Source organism: Pelodiscus sinensis, chromosome 16, assembly GCF_049634645.1.
Source record: "Pelodiscus sinensis isolate JC-2024 chromosome 16, ASM4963464v1, whole genome shotgun sequence".
NCBI classification, from domain to species: domain Eukaryota; kingdom Metazoa; phylum Chordata; order Testudines; family Trionychidae; genus Pelodiscus; species Pelodiscus sinensis.
In genome coordinates this window covers 24026541-24049484 of record NC_134726.1, presented here as the reverse complement: position 1 = coordinate 24049484, position 22944 = coordinate 24026541, and the positions used below count along the sequence as shown (strand labels likewise).

General features: G+C 45.2%; 1 protein-coding gene across 1 annotated transcript; it reads right to left on the bottom strand.

Annotated features, from left to right (window-relative positions):
- Positions 1-719: 719 nt before the first annotated feature.
- Positions 720-21255, bottom strand: NPTX2 (neuronal pentraxin 2). The gene is made up of 5 exons (XM_006112821.4): positions 19322-21255; positions 16372-16588; positions 9530-9774; positions 5792-5971; positions 720-2528 (listed from the first exon to the last, which is right to left on the bottom strand). The coding sequence occupies exons 1-5, from the start codon at positions 19781-19783 to the stop codon at positions 2301-2303; spliced, it is 1332 nt and encodes a 443-aa protein (XP_006112883.2). The 5' UTR covers positions 19784-21255; the 3' UTR covers positions 720-2300.
- Between the last annotated feature and the right edge of the window lie 1689 nt (positions 21256-22944).

The window sequence follows — 22944 nt, the reverse complement described above, 5'->3', positions numbered from 1 at the left end:
AGGATCAGTCCGCTGTCCTCACCACATGGTGTAGTGCACTCTTCCCTCCTCACTTGCCACCTGCTACCCTTGCCCTGGGAGTATCTGTAGCTATGGGCTCCCATTACTGCATAAAACAGCAGGAGCACTCACATTTGTCCTGTCTCTCACTGTTCCTGTCTTGAGACAAAGTCATTTCCCCTGAATCTTGTATGACCTGCTCTGCAGTGCCTCCTTCGCTTCTACCTTCATACTCTTGCCGCAGCATGGGCTGGTACAGCCATAGAAAGACTGTGATTGTTGCCCAGTCCAATGCAAATTACATACTACTTTATGCCATCATAAGAGGGGGGACTCCTCTCCCCACAACCTAGACAAGACCTCCCACCCACTAATGGGAACATGGAGAAGATGAGAGAAAGAGGGAATGGCAGCATTGATACTTAGAGGTATTTTCCCCCCCATGTGAAACTCATGCACACTTGGTAGGTTTGGCTCCCTCTGCCATAGTAATGAAAGAAAATGCCTTTTTACAAAAGACTTTACATGCCACTTCAGTCAGCACAGGATCGGGGCTGTAGTTTGTATTCATTCTGGAATAAAGGAAGTATATAAATAGAATTTGAGAAGTCTGACTTTTTTAGAGGCACACTTTGTATGTTTTTAGACATATAATTAAAATCATAGCACTGTGAAATGGCAGATGGTACTTTGCAAGAATATGAAGGAAATAAAGGAAATTGATTTTACAATGCATTTTTAATTAAAAATTATAAGAACTTTCCTTTAAGAACATCATACTACATATTAGTGGGAATATGTAACTTTATCCAACAAATGGAACTGTCACAATAGAGATTCTTACAATTCAGAACATTAAAAATAAAATAGGATGTTTAATTTTATAAATTCTCTTTTAAAAATCACTTTTCTTTAAATTAATAAGAGTATTTACTTTCTAATATATTACATATGCTATCTGCAAGCCACAAACCAAAGAGTCACCAATACCAAGAAAATACAACTCTGTCTCCAAAGTATTGAGAAACCAAAAAAAGCATAATAAAATATACTCTTAAAAGTCAGCTCAGTGCTTACAGAAGTCGTGACAATTAACAAGAATGGAAAGCAAGCACATTCGTCATAGCACATAGGACCATCATAACACAGGAAGTGTCAGCAATAGAGACTTAGGTTGGAAAAATATATAGTGATTCTCAGCAAACAGAAACTGAACTTTGGCACTTGCTCACAGAAAGGCTTTTCATAGCAAAACAAAACTGAAATTCACTTAGAAACATTTGCTATGTATTTAGAAAAGAAAAAACAGACTAGAGTGATAGAATTCAGAGAGAAATATGCAATACTACATGGAATACAAGTACAGTCATTCAACCATCACCTATCCATGAGAGTGGGGAGGGACAAAGGGAATACATACAGACTGGGAGCCAGAATGCCAGTTGATATAAACTGATGTAGCTCCATGAAAATCAACAGAGCTAAGCTGATTTACATCAGCTGAGTATCTAGCCCTTTCTCTGAATTTGGAGTGGAATAGCATTTGCATCATATAATCTCTTCCATGATCTAAACAGGAAAAGATGGTGGGAGGGGGGTACCCTCAAGTTAATGAACCAACTTCTGCAGGTAGAAGGTACAGACTTGTGAGCTACACAGAGCTCTTCTTCAGGTCTAGGGAAGGAAGCAGAGTGTTTAGATCATGACACACAATACAAGGATTCTAACTTGTTTACACTGTAAAGCAATTATCTTCTGTAATGCAGATAGTGGCTACTCAGCTGCTGCTACTACTGCAGGTCTCAGGGGTGCTGAGTTAAGACACGGTAACTATAATAGAAGGATTTCTTCAATTCTTTAAAAAGTATGTAAAATGAATGTTTAATACATATAGGAGGAAAGAGTCAATACCAACATGTACATTTTCCCTCTTTAAAAAAAGCTTTGTGCTTTGTTTGTATCACGTTATCAGAGAGGAGTAATTCTGCCACTTGATATAGATAACATATTTGCAAATGATATTCCCCCAGAAGAATTAATGTACCAAGCAAGGGCCTGATCCAAAGTCTATTGAACTCAATAAGTATCTCGGGATCAGCCTTAAGACAACAACTGCTATCTGAGCCAACAGGTGCCTTTCGTCTTCAGGATTCATGCCAATAATTATTAGCTTTATTTGCACCCAACCTTTCATTTGGGATTTTTTTCACACAATTCATTTGGTGGGCAAAAAAGTGTGACAGACCACACAAGAAATTGTCCTAATAAAATGGGGCACTTAAATAGAAAAATGCTTCTGGCTATAAATCTAGCAAACGCTCTTCACATGTCTCCACAGGCCATTTAGTTGCACCTCCAAACACATCAACATTGTTATCAACCCAGGGTATGATGTTTCCGGGCATGTTGGTGGAGCAGTTGGCAATGTTCACGATGTCTTCTGCTTTTAAGACCCTGTCCCATATATTGAACTGGCTCATCTCCCCAACAAAGGCTTGGGTTGCATCAAATCTTCCTCCAACCGTATCCTTTATACACATAAAAAAAATAGAATTAATTGAACAAGTTTTCCCTGTTCCTTAAAATAAGCTACCCACAATAGGTAAAATGCAAATGCAAAATGCTAGTCATCAAGATTTCAAAATGGCCTTTGTTTAACCTTTCACAAATTATTGCTCTTCCAAGCACTCAGAAACTCATGTCTCAAAGAACTGGTATTTCATATCACAAGCGTGTGAATACCATTTCCAATAGCAAAGGACTACTCTTATGTGCCTGTTGCAGTAAAGGCATACCCATGCTGGCCTTTAGAAAATTAAAGTTGATTTAAGGCCTAATTGGGCAATCCTTGCCAAGACTAGATTTTGTTATCTTCAGTGATAACTATGTATGTATAAAGGGTACTTGTTCCTTTAAGCATGCCACTAACCAGTCATCTGCAGGAATTGAACCAGAACCTCTGGATTTTAAAGAAGAGCCCAACAGCCATTGCCTGTGTTGAAGGACTAATGCCATCCTGTTGGAGGTAATACAGGTTGAACTTCTAGTCCAGCACTCTCTGGTCTGGCAGCATCCATGGTCCAGAATGATTTTAGTTAACTGGATGTCCATTTTATTATGGGTGTGGCCAAGTTTCTTGCAGTCCCATAAAGTTTGTTTACAACCACTCATCCTGGCTCTTAGTTTTGTATGCTGTTATTTAGCTCTAATTTACCCCTAAATGCCCTTTAAGAGCACAGTAAGCAGTGGAAGTATTGATAATGCTGTTAGGCAATGTTGGTGTCCCATGGTCCAGCAAATTAACTGGTTTGGCATCAGTCACGTCCAGAGGGTGCTGAACTAGAGAGGTTCAACCTGTAGCTGTCTTACTCCTTAAACAGTCCAGCCACTAGGAGGCAGAGAGCCACACTAAGCTGGCACGATTACACATCCTGTTGTACAGATTGGAGGGAACTAGAGTATGAGTAGGGAGAAGGAAAGCTTCACAGCAGAGCTCTGGCAGTGCTTTCATTCTGAACCTGAGCCTCTACTGTGCAGCCATAATCAGGGGCAGATGACCGTTTTGCGGGGCCCCGGGCAGCATAATTCTGCGGGGTCCCCCCTTTGCCACGGCGCATGTGCGGGGCTTTCTGAAGCGCGGGGCCCGGGGCGGCTGCCCCATTCGCCCTGCCCTATATCCGCCCCTGGCTATAATCAAGAACAAACATCTACTGGCAACAGAATTGGACCAAAATTAATTACACATTGGTCCAGTTTTGAACCTGGGCAAGTTGGAGTGAAATACTATTACAGCCATTTCTGACATACAGTTAATAGTAACTTCTCAGGCATTTTCATCTCCTACTCCCAAAGCTAAAAACTGAATAGTGTAAGTCATTATCTTTGCACTTGCTTTAATGACAGAACTAAGGAATTTGTTTCCAGCCAATAATTTCACAGACTCTCACTTCCTTTTTAATTCATAAGCAGATCACAAAATCCTTCTATTTATTCCTTAGGTAATGTTATTTTCAAGTTTCATAGCAAGATATCTTCCTCTGATTTCCAAAACATAGTAAAAGCCATCAGCAATATTCCAATATCACAATTCGTGCTGGGTTGGTTCGTAACAAGTCACTGACAAGCCAGTAATCAGGTGATTTATCTAGCTAGTCAAAAAAGCATGGGCGGGGAGCTCTGAGAATTACAGAATAAAGTGGCCAATGCTATCCCCTGACTGAGGTACAGCATGTGTTCTGACCTCTGTGGGTTTGTCTCTGGGGCAAGGCAGGAAGGGACCCTGGACAAGGCCACAAGCCTCTCCATTGTGCTGTGAAAGCTAGAGGAGTCCAACTCTTACAGCAATGGAGCACTAAACCCAAGGGGGCACAACAGTGCCGATGTTCTAGCTGGGAAGATGGTGGGGGTGGGAGGAAAGGAAAGTGACCCCCTGCACTCTTTCCTAAAGAGAGCCAGATACAAATTGGAGGCACAGCAACTGCCATTGCAGACAGTTGCTTATCACTATGTTCAGATACATCATAATTGGTCCAATTCAGCCTATTTCCATCGAGTGTTTAGCATCCCTCTAGCTATCTGCCATCAGTTTGAAAGGATTCATATGCAAGCATTAGTCAGATCACTGCCAAAAGTAACAGAACCAGTGCTTCATTTGTTAGCATTAAGTTAAGACTTGCACTAGGAAATATTATGTCTATCATCCATATACATTATACATGTGCTAGAGGCATCTGTCTGTGAGTCCATTTGTATGAGAACTCCTCCTAAATTGTAACATCTAGGACCACCACCTTTGATATGCAACTTCCTCCTCTCCTAACTTAAAGTAAGGTCAAGGGTAGGTTGTGGCAGGAAAAATGGGATGTGACCGGAATTCGATAACATGAAAGGGGGGGGGGGGTTGATGAAAGGGATGCAATACTGCACAGTCACCACTGGGGGCAGCGAACATGGAGGATAGCTGTACTGCAGCATGACTACTGGGGGCAGCCGCACCAGGAAGGGAGTGGCTAGCTATGGATGAGGCTCACCATCTTGCTGGCCACTGGCCCAGGTAAGTGGTCCCCCTACCCCAAAGCCTTCCACCCGCCAGACCTAGCACCAGACCACTGTGGACCCACCCAAGCACCACTGGGGGCAGGCAGTGCAGTCCTGTGCCCCCACAGGACCCACAGGCAGTCCCCCAACACCATTAGGCCATGCAGGTGGCCTCGCCAGCAAGCCTGCACAGACCTCCCTGCCACCCTACCCATGCTGGTCTGGGGAGCGCCACCAGGGCTGGCCTGCTCAGCCCCTGTATCTGCCCTCAGGCTGGGGAGGCCTTCACAGCATTCCTCCCTAGCCACAGCCCAGGCCCAGGGAGCACCGGTGGGAGGCCTCCATGACCCCTCCCTCCAGCTTCAGGCCAGCCCCCCCACCACTACTGGGACAGCCCCCCTTCACCTCCATGCTGGGCCCAGGGAGAACCAGTGAGAGGCCTGCACAGCCCCTCCCCCCTGGGCCAGACCCAGGCAATACTGGGCAAGTCTTCTGGTAACAAGAATTAAATAAGAGAAATACAGCAAGGTAACAGCTATTAGTTCCACAAAGTCTGTTGCTTGGTCATACATCTCCGATGTGACACACAGAGGAAGAGCAATGGCATTTCAGACCTGGGCAATAACAGTCCTATGCATTCCAAATTGCCTTTGTATTTGTGATCAGTAGGTTTTGCTTTAATTTCTGCTTCTAGAGAAGGGGGAGAGAGCTAGTTATTTTTACCCTACGAAACAACAATTTCTCTTAAACTCACCTGCTCCTGACCCAAAATCAGGACTCCTCCAGGTTTAACTGGATGCCAAGGGGCTAAATTTTCACCAGTGCCGAGTTTCTCTCCATCCTGAAATGCCTCCCACATGCCATCTCTAGTTGTCCATGTGACGCAGATATGATGCCACTTCCCATCACTAATAAACAGAGGGAGCTGGGCAACCTACATGTAGATAACAACAATAATTAATGCTGAAGACCTTATTGAGACCTATGGCCACTATTTAAGAACCAAGGCTTCATCATTACTCTAGTTTCTTCATAGAATGTGTGTCCTATCCCAGACATTCATTCCCATCAAAAATGTAAACACAAGCCATTCCACATTGTTCCTGGTTTACAGCAGCCTTGCAAATGGCTAACAAGAGAAGGCATGCTCAATGCTCTGGGAATTGAGAGAAAGGCATGTTTGCTGCTCCAGCTGTGGCTAAATACCAAAGGTACAAGAGAGTAGGCTACCCCCAGTCCAGCTGATGCTGCATGCTATTCCAGAGCATTTCTTTGCTGTTGTTTAAATCCCTTAATCTTACCCCTAACCTCCCATTCTGTTTTTGTGCTAGGATTGTCTGTCTTCAATCTTGGGGCTTGCCCATGGAAGAAAATCCTTTGAAGAAAATACTGCTGCACTCTATTTACTGGGAAAGATTTTGAGCTCCTTCTACTCCAGCTGTCTATGAGAAATTGACTAGGGGCTTCACAGGGCACAGGATAGGCCCCTTTTACAGGCATAATTCAAAGACTATAATTCAATACAAAGTCTCATTGGCTTCAGTGGGCTTTGGATCAGCTGTTAATCCAGAAGAAAATTTTTAGCCTTACACAAGCAGTTAACAGTGTAGGCTAACAAGCCTACAAATGGGGACATTTTACTAGCAGAGATAAGCAAGTTCTAACCTCGCTTCCCTGCCCCCACCAAACACATGCACGAACATGTCCGAAATATTAACACAGTATTTTTAATAAACATTTCTAAGCCTACTGTATGACCATGAACCATTTGAATTGTACTTTAGGTATCTTAGCAACCCTATCACTATATTCCCAGGGATTAGGTGTTTTGAGACTAAGACCCCCCCACAAAGTACAGAACTATGTAGCACTTTAAAGACTAACAAGATGGTTTATTAGATGATGAGCTTTCGTGGGTCAGACCCACTTCCTCAGATCAATATGTGGAAGAAAATCGGCACAACCATATATACCAAAGCGATACAATCAAAAAAATGAACGCATGTGAAATTGACCAAATCAAATTTTAGAACAGAGTGGGGGTGAAGGGGGAAGGTTAGTGTCTGTGAGGTAATGACATAGGGGTGATAATTGGGGAAGCTATCTTTGTAACAAAGACTCTAATTATCTCACCCATTACAAAGATAGCTTCCCCAATTATCACCCCTAATGTCATTACCTCACAGACACTAACCTTCCCGCCTCACCCCCACTCTGTTCTAAAATTTGATTTGTCAATTTCACATGCGTTCATTTTTTTGATTGTATCACTTTGGTATATATGGTTGTGCTGATTTTCTTCCACATATTGATCTGAGGAAGTGGATCTGGCCCACGAAAGCTCATCACCTAATAAACCATCTTGTTAGTCTTTAAAGTGCTACATAGTTCTGTCTTTTGTTTCAGCTACACCAGACTAACACGGCTGCATCTCTATCACTATCCCACAAAGTACAGTGTCTGATGTCAAGTTTTGATAAACTTCACTTCAGCCATCATTGAACAATCTAATTTTTGCTCAAGTACATAGCTTAATGACTTAATTTGAGGTTTACACATTCTACATCAATTTCTTTTGACAGCTAGCTCAAACTAGAAAAAAAGAGAAAGATGTGCAGGATATTTAAGATTAAAAATCTTTAAAAGTTGTGTTTTAGTATTTCTTTTTCTTCTCAGGCCTGATTCTACAGTGCATGTTTGACACTTCACAGACAATTGAACTTCTTATAGACAAAAGCAGCAATTGAAAGAGTTTGACATAAATTAAAGACTAAATAGCTAGAATATTAAAAACAAAACAAATCTATGGACATGCAGATAAGTTTGCAGATGATACCAAGCTGGGAGGGGTTGCGACTAATCTGCAGGATAGGGTCATAATTCCAAATGATCTGGACAAATTGGAGAAATGGACTGAGGTAAATAGGATGAAGTTTAATAAAGACAAATACAAAGTGCTCTACTTAGGAAGGAACAATCAGTTTCACACATACAGAATGGGAAGTGACTGTCTGGGAAGGAGTATGGCAGAAGGGATCTAGGGGTTATAGTTGACCACAAGTTGAATATGAGTCAGCAGTGTGATGCTGTTGCAAAGAAAGCAAACATGATTCTGGGATTCATTAACAGGTGTGTTGTGAGCAAGACACAAGAAGTCATTCTTCCACTCTACTCTGAGCTGGTTAGGCCTCAATTGGAGTATTGTGTCCAGTTCTGGGCACCGCATTTCAAGAAAGATGTGGAGAAATTGGAGAGGGTCCAGAGAAGAGCAACGAGAATAATTAAAGGTCTAGAGAATATGACCTATGAGGGAAGGCTGAAGGAATTAGGTTTGTTTAGTTTAGAAAAGAGAAGATTGAGGGGGGGGGACATGATAGCAGTTTTCAGATATCTAAAAGGGTGTCATAAAGAGGAGGGAGAAAACTTGTTCATCTTGGCCTCTGGGGATAGAACAAGAAGCAATGGGCTTAAACTGCAGCAAGGGAGGTTTAGGTTGGACATTAGGAAAAAGTTCCTAACTGTCAGGGTAGTCAAACACTGGAATAAATTGCCCAGGGAGGTTGTGGAATCTCCATCTCTGGAGATATTTAAGAGTAGGTTAGATAAATATCTATCAGGGATGGTCTAGACAGTATTTGGTCCTGCCATGAGGGCAGGGCACTGGACTCGATGACCTCTTGAGGTCCCTTCCAGTCCTAGTATTCTATGATTCTATGACATATGCCTTATTCTCTTAGCTGTCCATTTAATTTTATGCCAGGTTCATTCTGGTAGATTCAATTCCTATTAATTTTAAAAGATCATCATTGGTTTCACTCAGATCTCCTTTATACAGGTGCCAAGCTGATTTAGCTTTGAATGAAATGAGATTCAGACCTAGTCTGTATGATTCAGGGGTGGGAAAACTCAGACCTGGAGGCTGGATGCAGTCCCCAGCTTGCCTGGATCCGGCCTCCAAGCCTTATGGCCCTCCTCCTAGCATTGGGGAGCCCACGCTGGCACTCCAGCCTCCCCGCTGTCCCACCATGGGGTTGGAGCATACAGAATCCACTAGACTGTACCCTCCTAAGCTCTGGTGTGTGAGGGGAATGTGGGGAATGTCTTTATCCTCTGTTGTGGGCCACGACAGTAAGGGTTTGGGGTGAGTTGTTGTTTGTTTGTTTGTTTTTTGCTTCTCACTGATTTTTCTGTTGGTCAGTGGCCCCCGACCCAAAAAGGTTTCCCACCCCAATCTAAATGTTTGTAATTTCACTGTACAAGCACAGGTTAAGCATATCCAGCAATACTATGTTGTCTGTTCTCATGAACAAAAGCATCACCTAATTTTATTCACAGCCATTCTCTGAAAGTGTGTGAATTTATTTTAAACTTTGGTGCCCTGATCTTGCTTCCATTGAAGTCAATAGAAAGAGTTACCAGAGATTTTTATAGTGCAGAAGAACACCTTTTACCTGGGCTGTATAATCTAGAAGGAAAAATAGTTAGTTCTTACCTTGTCATTAATGAGCAATTCGATTGGATTATTCCCCCACTCTATCAACACAATTTCATTAGCCTGCCCAGGGACAGCATAGGAGAACGGTGTTCCAATCCCAGGAGAAGCACTAGACCTCAGCCACAAGCACACAGTGAAGGCATATAGCTCTGGCAGAGTCTTCTTGATCTTCCCATATAAATAATTTGTGCGGAGAGGGAGGGAGACCTTGAATTCATCAGGTGATTTAAATGCACTGCTACCTAGGGTTATAGGAAGAGAAAAAGCAATGTGTTTTACATGTGTTTTAAATAACAATCTCTTCTTATCTAAATCTGAAGTCATAGTTAAGACATGGTATTTTCTAACTTTTACTGATTTAAGGAATTACACAAAGTATATTCAAGTTGCACAGACAACCTGAATTTGACTCCCTTGTATGTCTGGGTTCTGATACAGTCTTTAATTATATGACTACATACTATGTTTTCAAAGGACTCCTGCTTCACTCAGTGAACAGTACGGACAGTATTCAACGAGCAGCCATTCAATATTTTGTATTCTCCTCTCTCTCCAATGTGTGGCCTAGGCCTTATTTATTCAATGGCAGCTATAAGAAATTATTATTTTCTCCAGGGCCAATTATTTTCTATGGCACTTGTCACTATAGTATCTGAGTGCTTCGCAATCATTAATTTAGCTTTACAAATGCCCTGCAAAATGAAGAGGTCTCATTATCTGCATTTTCATGATGAAGACCAAATGCACAGAGAAATTAAGTGGAAGATTATTCACTAAGTTTGGGAGCCTGACTTGAAGTGACTAGAACCAGATTTCTCGGAGTACCTTATCTGCCTGATTGGAAACTGGTTTTTTGACTAAATGGTATTGTCCAATGGAAAATCATGTCAAAATGTTTTTGATGGGCTCTAATATTTAGCATTATATAGCACTTTAAAAGTCCAGTCCCCATTGCTTTTCATTTACAGCTCCTCGATTTTGTTAATTAGACCTCCAGAGTCCGTTTGGGTGCCCAGAAAAAATGAGGGAAATAATTCTATTACTCCCTATGATAAGCTTGTTTGACTTGCCCAGCTGTACATAGAAACCAAGGATAAAATCCACAGCAACTGTGTTCTGCAGGGCAACATATAATTGGCCTATCCATGATACTGTCTTTATTTTTCCTGAAGGCCTTCGCTTCATTTACACTCACATCGTCTAATTTCTGTAACAGGATCCTTCACTCCCCAACCCTGATCCATCCCCAGAGAAGGTCTAGTCTGTGCACTGAAGAAGGAAAGGATCATGTGGAAAAAATAGCGTGTGAACATGTAATTAAACACCGTATCCTAGCACGCTATGCACAAGGGGGCCAAATTAGGGTTGCCTGTGCAACCTTAATTCTGGCATTTCCTAACTTGTGTGCTTCACTTAGCAACCTCAATAATGTTCTTTTAACATGGGCTTGTGTGTATAATTTCCTAGGATTTTTTAAAAAGCAAACTGGAATAAATACCCAGAAATTCTACCACTTGGCATCATAATCAGTGGGGAACTTTTAGATTCTCCACACAGCCCTCTGCCACTTGTGCTAATAAAATAGTAATAGAGACGTAGCCATGTTAGTCTGGTCTTGCTGAAACAAAAGACAGGACTATGCAGCATGTTAAAGACTAATAATACGGTTTATTAGGTGATGAGCTTTCGTGGACCAGACCCACTTCCTCAGATCAAATTGTGGAAGAAAATTGGTATTTTCTATTTTTTGGTATATAGGGTCATGCCAATTTTCTTCCATGATTTGATCTGAGGAAGTGGGTCTGGCCCACGAAAGCTCATCACCTAATAAACCATCTTGTTAGTCTTTAAAGTGCTGCATAGTCCTGTCTTTTATTTTGTGCTAATAAAGTAACTGAAAGCAATATTAGGAATCATTCTCGATGTCAGGGGGTGGGCAAAATATGGCCCACAGGCCACAACTGGCCCAATAAATATTTTCCTTCAGCCCACCATGACCCTCCACCCCAAGGCCTGAGGAAAATGTTCTATAGCCCAGCAAGGTACTAAAGCTGTCTGCCTGCCTACCACAGGCCCAACCACACTGCTCCCAGAAGCACCACACCTGGAGGCTGCTGGCAGGGGTGTTTCTGCACACACCTTTTGGGACAGGGGAAGCGGGTCTCTGTGCACTGCCCCCACACCCAGCATCATCTTCACAATTCCCATTGGCTAGTTTCTGGCCAATGGGAGCTTCAGAGGCAGTGCTTGAAAGTGCAGGCAGCACATGGAGATCTGCTGTCCTCTCCCCCAAAGGGTGCACAGAGACAAGCTTGCCCCAACAGCCGGCAGCTGTGAGCATCATAGGGCCACATGGTATGCAGGCAGCCTGCCAGCCTGAGTGCCCTGCTGCACCACCGGCCAGGAGCCACTTATGCTGGTAAGCATCTCTCAGCCATGGACATAGCCTGTACCTGGCACGTCCTCCCTCACCCCAACCCCTCCCCAGGTCACAAACCCTTCCTGAACCCAAACTCCGTCCCAAATCCTGCCCCCCTCCTGCACCTTAATCCCTGTCCAGAGATTTCTCCTGCAGCCAAACTCCATCCCAGACCCCACACTCCCTCCATTAATAGAACAGAAAGTGCAGCCTTAGCAAAATGCTTCGAATAGCCCCTGTGCAAAAATTATTGCCAACCCCTGCACTATGTGGACCAGCACAGATTTTTGCTACCAGAAGGGGAATGACGAGATTCAGGAATCTTGAGCTCCATTCTAAGCTCTGGAGGGGGCTGTGCTTTAGTGGGCACAGACTCTTCTGTGCCTTTCCCACAGGAGCTTGGGCCCCTTCCCTGTCCTATTCTTGTCTCTGCCCACCTGTGGCTCATTCTCCTTGCCTACCATTCCCAGGCTCCATTACTCAATATTCTCATCTCAGTCCTAGTGTCCTTGGCCAGTCAGGCCTAGGTCTTAGTCACCCCTACCCCACATCTCTCTTCCTCCCCACACTTAGTGCTAGTCTCTTTGCCCAGACTTCTTCCCCCCCTTCCAACTCCTCTTCTGGTCTATCTCCTGCCCTGTTTTCCAGGCCCAATCTCCTTCTCCAGGTTCATTATCCAATCTCAGTCTTCCTCCTACCCATAATCCTCTGCAGTTTCTTGCTCCAGTCTCTTGGCCAGCCAATCCCCATTATCCCACACTCCTCCCAGCTCCGTTCCCTCTTCCCTCTTACTTCCAGTTCCCTGACAGGTTCTCAGCCCCAGTCTGTGTTCCTCTGACTAACTGCTTTTTGTTCTCCCTCTCCATCCTATTTCTCACTCTCTCTCCTTGCCCACCTGATCTTGGTTTCTCTCCCCTCCTTCCAGAGCCACTCAGGCCCCTTGCGCTAAACTACCCTTTCTCTTCCTCTAGTCTGGTTTTTGTCCCCCTATGCATGTAGATTACATGGCTTCCTCCTCCTTGTTCCCTTTGTTAGGAGCAGAAGAGCACCGGAGAGACAGGCTCTCTGCTCTCAGTTTCCGTGCCTGGCCCCAGACATACTCAAAGCAGCAGGGAGCAATGATTACAGGGAAAGCCCAGCTTCACCCCTGTCACTGTGGGTTTGGAGCATGCTCAGTTTCTCTGAGGATAGTGCACAGTCTGGGCAGGAGGTGTGCCAAGGCCTGCGCATGCTCGATGAAGATGGTACCTTCAAAAATTCAACTGCTGCAAATCAAAGAAGTCTCCGCTAGCATGTACAAACTGATTTTTCAAAGATTTAGAACTTGGGGCCAGATTTTCAGAGGATCTCAAAAGGCATGTCCTTGGCACAAATGCCAAGCCTCTTCTCCAAAGCATGGGGTGCTAGAGCTAGAATTTAACCCTACTCTCAATCTTTTTCCCTACCCTCAATCTTACCTAGGGTTGATTTTTTTTTAACTGCAGCCAAAGCCATTCAGACTAACATGGATAATTTCCAACCCCAAATGGTAATTGTTTGGCAAAGGGTAGGGGAATGTCAGGCAGCTTTTACTATAGGTGTTGCTACCAGCCCTGTCTAGAATAACTAACACAAAGAAACAGGCATTTACAGCTCTAATGGTAGGTGCAAGGTTAAATACACATGGTAAGAGATAGTGGCTTGCAGTCTAACAAAATGTTCCTTAGTGCATTTTTACAGAACACAATGTTAAAATGCCCTAAGGAGCCAGGAGTGTGCACCAGCAGGATCTACACAGACCAATTAATGAGCTACATGTTAGTGCGCTTTAGAAATCACAGCTCCAAGGTGCTCATTACTCCCACCTGATAAACAAGTTCACAATCATCTGTAACAGCTCCATACAAGGTTTCAGAGGGGTCGCCATGTTAGTCGGTCTCAGCAAAAAACAATAAGGAGTCCAGTGGTACTTTAAAGACTAACAAATTTATTAGGGCATTAGGACATAAACGTCCGTGAGATACAGCTCACTTGCTCAGATGCTTGGAGAAAAGGAAAAAAGGCAGGGATACAGAGATAGGAGTGTAACATCAGTGTTAATTAAATCAGAATGGATGTGGCTTGTCTCCAACAGTTATGAGAAGGTGAGAGTACCTGAACGGGAAATTACCTATAAGTAATTACCAATAGATAATTTCCCCTTCAGGTAGTCTCACCTTCCCATCACTGTTGGAGATGAGCCACGACCACCCTGATTAAATTAGCACTGATGTCACACTCCCATCTCTGTATCCCTTCCTTTTTCTCTTTTCTCCAAGCATCTGAAGAAGTGAGCTGTATCTTATTAAAGGTTATGACCTAAAAAATGCTGTTAGTCTTTCAAGTGCCATCGAACTCCTCGTTGTTTTATTTCCAAGTACAAATTAAAAGCCAGTCATGAAACTCTTCCATAGTCTCCTGCCACCCTTTACAAAAGAGCAGCCTTTTTCTAGGACAAATGTTAAGTCCACTGAGAGATTATAGCATTGTGGATGTTGAACAATCTATTGCCCAGAAATAGATTACAAATGGATCAGCATTTGAAATAAATAAATTATTAATACTTTGCACTTGTACTGCTCCATTCATTAGCACATCCCAAAGGGCTTTGCAAGCATTAATGGACTGCATTTCTCAACAGTCCCAAGAATTAAACATTGCAGTATTATCCTTCACTGTCCAGAAGGAGAAAAGCTTTGCCCAGGAAAGGCTAAGTGAGGTTCATCAAAATCTCAAAGACAAGCAACAACAATGCCAGGATAAGAACCCCTATCTCCCAATTCCTGTCTTCCAAACACTTCAGCTCCTTAGAAATCTTTGGGAAAGCATCTTTTTATAACATTCTCTCTGTTCTTTCTAGTCTCACAAAGTTATAAGCACTGCATATTGGACCCTTTTTTACTTCTCTCACACACACAAGACCTATGCCCTACAGGGACATGCTATTTCAAGGCCAGTATTACAAGTATCAGTGAGTTTGCAATTCAAAGCACTTGAATGAGTATAAAAAGAGTCCAGAGAAACTTGATAACTTGGAAGGTTTCACTGCCCAAGCTTACTGGGGAAATATTAAGTGGCCAACAATTATACTTCTCTTTTTGCACATTCTTTTTAAATGAAAAGTCTATGCTCAGTACTAAACACATGGATCCTTTAGCCTGTATCTTAAAATTCATGAGATGTGTGTGTCTGCACATTTTTGAAAGTGTGCCCACTACAGTTTGTTTTAAGGCAGGCAGCTCATTCACCCAAGCAAACCATTACCCAAACCTGCTATTCTTATACAGATTATTTAAGGGTAATCTAATAGGATGCAATTCTCTGAACGTACATTGTCCTTACAGTTTTATTTTGTACTTGCTTGCCACATGCATTTGTACATTAAATAAATGGACTGTACCCAGGCATGCAGTTTCCCAGTAATAATGAATCTCAGTATCTGATTAAATGATTAGGATTAAGTGTCCCCCAGTGGCACCACATGTAATCCACTGTAAAACCTGAAGGTTGCACTTTTGAGATAGGACATATGCTTCAAGGTCTGCAGATTCTCAGAGTATTATTCACCACTAATGAAAACCAATTGTTTGGTCTCAATGGCGTATCCAACAAAAAAGTGGAGGGGACCTAGTGGCATAATTAGTGGCTGCAGATCTAGAGGGTGAAGCTAGCTGTAGCAGCCTATACAGTAGGCAAGTTGTACTCTCTAACTTGAACTGCACTGAAAATAATGTGAGCTAACAAAGTGTGTGGAGAGCACTTTTTTTCCTTCTCCATATATATGGTCCCCATATCTGTAGATATCTGGGTATGCAGCAAACTTTAAGGGATGGGCAGTTGGTGCAGCTGAGGCTGGGGGGACAAGCCCCCAGCCCCACATACAACCCCCTCCTCGCTGAAGCCCTGCCCCTGATGGGGAGAGGAGGAGGCAGGGCAGTGTGCCTAGTGCAACCCTCCCCCAGGGGAGGATATGGGGCAGTGCCTCCCAGGAGCACTAGGGAAGAGAGGTAAGGGGCGTGTGCACCCAGTGCAGCTCCCTGAGCACCAGGGGAGAGGAGGAAGTTGCATGGTTCCAGCCTCCCCAGGCAGGAGCAGAGGTGTGGCCCCTACCTGGCAGTTTGGAAAGGCAGGGCATAACATTCTGGACACCCATTGTCTTCAAACCCCACCGTGTTATTTTATTCCAGTTTAGAGCTGGAACCTTCTCTGTACAAAGTGACTCATTAAGTAAGTGCGTGACAGAGGGAGGAACTGAACCTACATCTCCAGGGAGATAGTCCAGTCCCTCTGCATGAGACCATGCTTTGTCTCTTAAGAGGCAGAGTACTAGTGCGGCAGCAGAAGAGGGAGGAAACTAAACAACAACATACACGGAAGGCTTTGAGTTCTGTTTCCAAATTACCTTTCTCTAATTCAGAAACTCTTTCCAGCAATGCACTTAGGGCTGATTCTGTCTTTTGCCGATGGGCGGAAGTTTCATTATGAAGCAGGGATTTCTCATCCTCCAGTTCAGCCACTTTGCTTAAAAGCTGGCGCTCTAGATCTCCAAGCCTCCTTTGAAGCATCTCTCGAAGCTCATTAGGCAGGGCTGCATATGACACATTGGCTCGGAGTTGGTGCTTCAAGGAAAAAGAAAAAAAATTTATGCCACTTCTCAAAAAGCAAAAATTGTGAAATGTGGGTTTTCTTGTGACCGGGGGGGGGGAGGGCAGATTTCAAACCAGAAGACTAAGCTCTCCTGAAAGCATAATAGAAAGGCAAAAAACAACATGTCATGTTCAAAGCTTTCATCAGGTCAGCAAAAAGAGACTGGTTTCTTCAAAACCAATGTATTTGTTTAATGATTCACTTATTTCATGCTTCCCTTGTTTCATATCACTGACAGTTAATACATTTAAGAAAGATGGCTTCTTGCCTGTATTTTGTAGAACTAAGCTTGATGTAGATCAAATAGCTACATGTTGCATAGTTTTAAAATAATCTATTCAACTAATTCAAAATGACATTACTAGGTTAGTTAGAAATTGAGTAAATTAAAGCAAGAAAATGTTAACCTACTTGTAAAGTAATCAAAATGGACATGTTGAGTATTTTAATTTGGTAAATAGTGTATGATTTATTAAACAAAAAGTCAGATATTTCATCAAATCAACTCTGAAAGTGACCCATTGTGAAAGTGAAGTTTGCAAAGTGGGATATAGTCTTTAAACAAAAAAAAAACTAGATTTACTTAAATTACTGCTAGATACCAAGAGTTTTGTCTTCTAGGGGCATTTTATTGTAGGACCTTTCCTTTTCCCCCACTAAAATTATAATGCTATCAAGAGATTCTCAAATGAACAGCAGTATACCGGTAATAAGAGACTGGATTTTATCCTGAACAGGAAGTTTTCAGAGATTTCCCTAAGAAGCAGACTTTTTTAAATTTTATTTTATGGAATGTTCTCTTCCAAAGATAACAGGAAAATGAGAGAGGACAAAAGCAAAGGAAAGGAAAGGGAAAGGAAAGAACAGGGCAGAGGGGAGAGAAGAATGGCCTCTCCATTTCTATCTGCTAGGAATTAATCAAAGATTTCTAAAAAGTCAGAGCAAAGCTTTTTAAATATATCTGAGGTCCATCTTTTCTGAGACATTATCTGCTCTCTAGGTGCCAGGTCAGCCAAGCCACTGTACCAAGCTTCTATCCCTTCCATTAGGCAACACACGTCATTTGGCTACAAGCACTGCTCTAGAGAACCAAACTTTCCATGCATCAGAGAGTTTCCAAGATGGCAGGCTAAACTCCAAAACACAGCTCTGGGAAGCAATTTTTAAGGAGATATCCGTTACCCCTCTGGCCTATTTCTAGCCAAATAAATCATATTCTATTCTATGGACAGTCCCACAACACATAGCTGGTGTGACTCCAGAAGACCCTCACCTCCTGCAGAGGGCAAGGCCCCAGCACTGTAACCTATGTGGGGAAGTAGCCAATGGGGAAGTGCCTTGAAAAAATGTGAAAAGCCTCTGCCATGAATCTATTATTAAAACTGCTCCAGCAGCCATTCTAGTTAATAGACAGCAAGTAATAGTTGAATGGACATGAACTTTTAATAAATCATTTAAAAATCCTCTTGGGAATCATATGCATCAAAATGGGGAGCGGGACAAAATACCTTGAATTCTGCCCTGGTCTAGGGGGGAGGAGAGAGAACAACACTGCGGGGGAAAGTTTCCATCCAAGCAAAACATTGCCACAAGTACAATGTCTAACTGTGAGCCTGATCCAAAGCATACTGAAGTCCATGAGAGCCTCTACACTGGTTTCTATGGGCTTTGAATGAGCTTTCGTATTTGTGCAGTTACTGGAATGACTTGCAGTCACCTGAGACCAATTCTCAGGAAAGCATCGTCTTGTCGTTATGACCCGTGCTACATTGCTTTCCCCAGGCCCTTCCTGTTTTGTTTAGCGCCGTTAGGTCAAGGTCGTGCGGGCCGGAATTTCAGCATCACATTCCAAGTCCTGCCCGACACGTTCTCGGCAGCCGTGCGGTGGAGATTTAGAAAATACTAAAACTGGATCCTAAGCTCCTAAGAGCAGGAAAATAAAACCCACAAATCTCTTCCTGTGCATTTTAAGGGCTGGGACATAGTAAGAGGATACTCTATTCCCCATTAAATACATCAAGAAAATCAATTCACTGCAGTCCCTCCTGCTGGCTCAGCTTGGGTTTTTTCTCCTCCTCTTAAAGCCAGCATATAAGGACTTCATTAGCAGCTTACCATGTAGCCAGCACAAGGGCTTGGACTTCAGATTGCTGGTCCAAAGTACCCATTTTCTCACCAAGTACAGTGCATGCATCAAGTACTCACACAAAAGGCAGGCGCCTTTCCCCTCTCACCACATTAGGGTATAGTTTTGGGGTCGCCCAAGAAAAGGGAGTAGGAGACTATAGATTTTATTGCCCCAGAAACTGACTAAAGAGGGTTCCTGGCGTGAGGGCAGGGGGCTAGACTTGATGACCTCTGGAGGTCCCTTCCAGTTCTAGTGTCCTGTGATTCTATCACCCAAGCGGCTTCGAGAACCATTCCTAGCTGCTGGGAAGTGATGCCTGTTCCTTTCATTCTGGGACTCCCAGCAACTTTGTTAATTGCCCTCCTGAGAGACCCTGTGAGTTCAATGGGTGACATCACCCTCTTCCCTCCCCCCGCTTCCCTACAGGGGTTAGTCGCTACGACCTGGCACCTGGAGCGGAGATGGCACCTCGGGTGAAAAGCGCTCAACTCCCAGACACAGCCACGCCGCTCGGGTTACAGCACCAGGGACAGCTCCCCTCCAACCGTGGTCTGGCGGGTCCCCGAGCGTCTCCTACCTCCAGGTTCTCCAACCGGTCCTTCAGCGTCTGCATGGTCCGGCTCAGCTGGTCGATGACCTGGGCAGGGTCCCGAGGCAGGTCCCCCATGGTGTCTTTGCCTTTGCCCAACTCTTTCCTCCAGCCCCCGGCTCCGGGCTTGCCGTCGGGGCCGGGGGAGCTCTCGCAGCGGTTCAACTTGCTGGTCAGCTCTCGGATGGTCTCCCGCTGGTTGCCGATGGTCTCCTTCTGCTGCAGGATGGTCTCCCGCAGCTGCAGCACGGTGGCTTTCAGCTCCTCCTCGGTTGGGAAGGCGCCCCCTTGCATGGGCACCGGGGGCAGCGGGCAGCCCGAGGGGGCAGCGTCCAGCGGCAGGGAGGTGCACACGAAGCGGCTGCCCGGGGGGCTCTCCTGGCCCCTCACTGCCCGCCAGCTGGCCCCGGAGGCGAGGGAGAAGAGCAGTCCAGCCAGGAGAGCCAGCATGCCGCCCACGGGGCGCAGAGCCCCAGAGGCACACGGGGATGGGGGATCCTTTGGGGCTCAGCCCCAGCGCGCAGCTCTCCGGGACGGCTGGGACAGGGGGGCCCGGCGGCTCGTAGCAGCGCCCGCGGAGAGGGGAGAACCGAACCCAGCCCGCGCCGCTCCGGCTCCGCTACCTGCGCCGCCCCAGCTCCTGCGCTCGGCTCTTAAAGGGGGAGCGGGCGGCGGGCGCGGGGTCCGGCGGGCGCTGGTTGGTCCGGGCGCGGGCTGACGCCACGCGGTCCCCAGCGCGCGGAGGAGCCGGAGCGGGTGTGGGAGGCCAGGGAGACTTCCCATTGGCTGCTCGTCCGGCCCCAGAGACGCGTGAGCACAGTCAGCCTGGCCGGGCAAGTCAGGGGAGAGCCGGGTCATTTAGCCTGGGGCGGGAGGGGGGGCAGGCAGGCGGCACCGCGGATGCTGCCTCGCTGGAAGGCAGGCCCCCCGCTGCATCCCGGCTGGACGCCACAGCCCGCCCGGGGACAGAACAGCGAGGTGATGAACGCGCCAGTGCAGAGCTGGGTTCTTGTCCTGCCTCCAAGTCGCTGTCTCTCTGTGTGTCCCTTTGCCCCGGGCATCCTGCCCCCGACCTGCTTTCAGCCACCTAGGTCCGTGTTTCTCAACCTTTTCTTATAAAGGACCCCTTTAAACAATTATAAATGCCCCCAGTACCTACCGTTTTCAGACACACAACATTGTTTTCTACCTGCAACACATTTGTTTAAACTTAACCGTAGCTGGGTGGGCAATGACATTTTTGGAGATAAAAAGTACAACAATAATAAAGTGCTGTAAAACTTAAAACAAAAATTTAGTTTTCTCCAAATTTCAGTTGTGTGGATGAACCCCCCAGACTTCTCTGGGGTATTTGTACCACTGGTTGAGAAACACTGACCTAGGTTACCCTGCTTCCCACTCATTTAGAAACTACTTGCTTCAAAAAACAGAGAGAAAAGTGCTATGTCTGAAAGGGGGCTCACTTCTCCGCTTTGCCATATACTCACAAAATACACCAGTTTCCAAAAGTGGCCAATGATTTTGAGCGGAGGAAGGGGGTGGGGGCTCAGCCTTCGATCTGGTTCTGATGGCTGATGGCTCCCAAGGCTGGAGGAAGTCAGTGGGTGCGGTGGGTGTTCTGTGCTAAGGTCAGTGTTGAGGTCTGCCAGGTAACCTGAAATGATACCAGGAACTTCCCCTTTCTCTGGTCCATTATGGGTTAAGGAGTGAGTTGTTCAGTGCCATGCATTTTCAGGCACAACTAGGACTTGCATTTCAATGTGCATAGTAAGGGTGGGGAACCTAAGGTCAGGGACCTGATGCAGCTGGGCTTGCTTGAATCTGGCCCCCAAGGCTCAGGGCTCCTCCAAGCACTGGGGAGCCCATACTGGCACTCCAGCAGCCCCTATTGTCCTCTGTAAGGCTGGAGCACACAAAATACACTAACCTTGCCTTTCCCCTCTCCCCTCCCCCCCCCCCCCCCCAGGCCTGTGAGGGAAATCCAGAGAGTGTCTTTCTTCTTCTCAGTTGAGGGGGGAGCACTTTAGCACTATTGTCAGTTCAGGCATAACCTTCACTCACAGCTTGGGGGAGTGTCCCCAAGTGTCTCTTCTTCAACGTGGAAGCCTTAGGATCCAATTCAGAAAAACACATAAGCACTGAAGACAATCCCATTCAGGAAAGCATTGGCTTCAATGGGACTTAGGCACATGCTTAAATGCCCTTCCTGAACTGGGATTCTTTTCTGAATCAATGCCTCAGGGCCTGATCAAAAGTTCACTAAAATTAAGTCTTTCCACTGATTTCAGTGAGTTTCAGATCAGGTTACAATCAGGTCAGGGCTGGCGACAGACTTTACTGGACCCTGGGCAATGTGCAGGGAGGCTCGCTACCAAGCCACCGGAAGGGACATGACTTCAGGCAGAAAGGTAGAGCTAAAGGGCAGCCATCCCTGAGTGCCACCTGGATTGCACCATGCATCCCCCAGCCAGCCCTGGGCAGTAGCAGCAACAGTAGTCCAGAGCTCTCTGACATTTATATCCCTATTTCCCATACCATTGCACTTACAGAATTGCATTAACATTCCATGACATTATTATGAGAATATAAAATTGAATGCATATACATTAATTCTGTGATGTGCATGGATGGTGCATTTTAACTATATCCAAGTGATACAGGGTGTGTTTTATTCTTCATGATTTAACAAGATCAAACTGAATATTTTTGAGCAATTTAAATAAGTAGGTATCTCATGCAAAGAGAAATAGGATACAATATCCTTAAAAGATTGATTCAGAAGTTACTAGAGGTAAGCAGGGGCTGAACTGCTGCTTGCTGTCAGCCAGCTGAAAGGAGGGGTGGGTGTGCCCACTACAGTTGTTTAGCTCTGCAAGGTAATTAAGTGTTAACTGTTGACATGTAAATACTGCTCAGAAGAGAATCTGAGGTGTGGCTATGTAAATCTCATTCAGACAGGGCTGATGGAGGGTCAGTGTTGGAATGGAATGTGGAGAAGTGTATATAATTTGGGACTGTTGTGGGGATAACTAATCATGCTACCCCTAAATGTGGGAACTGTAAGACATGCCACCAGTGCTTGCAGGAGAGACACCACCATCATAGTAAGAGGTCTTGGAAGAACAAGCCTCCCCCCTTCCAGAGTTGAGTGAACAGAGCTGGGGGAAAGGGTTAAAGGGTTTGAGTCAGTGAAAGCTGGATTCATTTGCCAGTCCAGCTGGTGGCTAAAGAGTTGAAATCACTGAGGGCTGAAATCATGGGTTTGGCTGAGTGCCAGACCTGTTGCACCAGTGAAGTGGCGGTGTGGAGTGGCGGCAGGCGAGGAGTGGCCATCAGCGGTGTGGTGTGGAGTAGTGGCAGGTGCCCAGTGGAGCGTCCAGAGGCATGGAACAAGACAGCTGTTGGAACAAGATAGCTGTTGGAGCGTGGCGGTGCCCCCTATCTATCCCCCGACCCCCATTTCTACCCAGGTTGGGAGGTGAAACCCTGCAGGTGAACTTTGGGACTCTGGGTGGCAGACCAGGGACAGAGACCTTTGGGGTGTCGGACTTTTTGGACTTCGGGAGATTCTTGGCTGGGGTGGGGGCTTGGCTCATGTTTGGGGTGTTTTC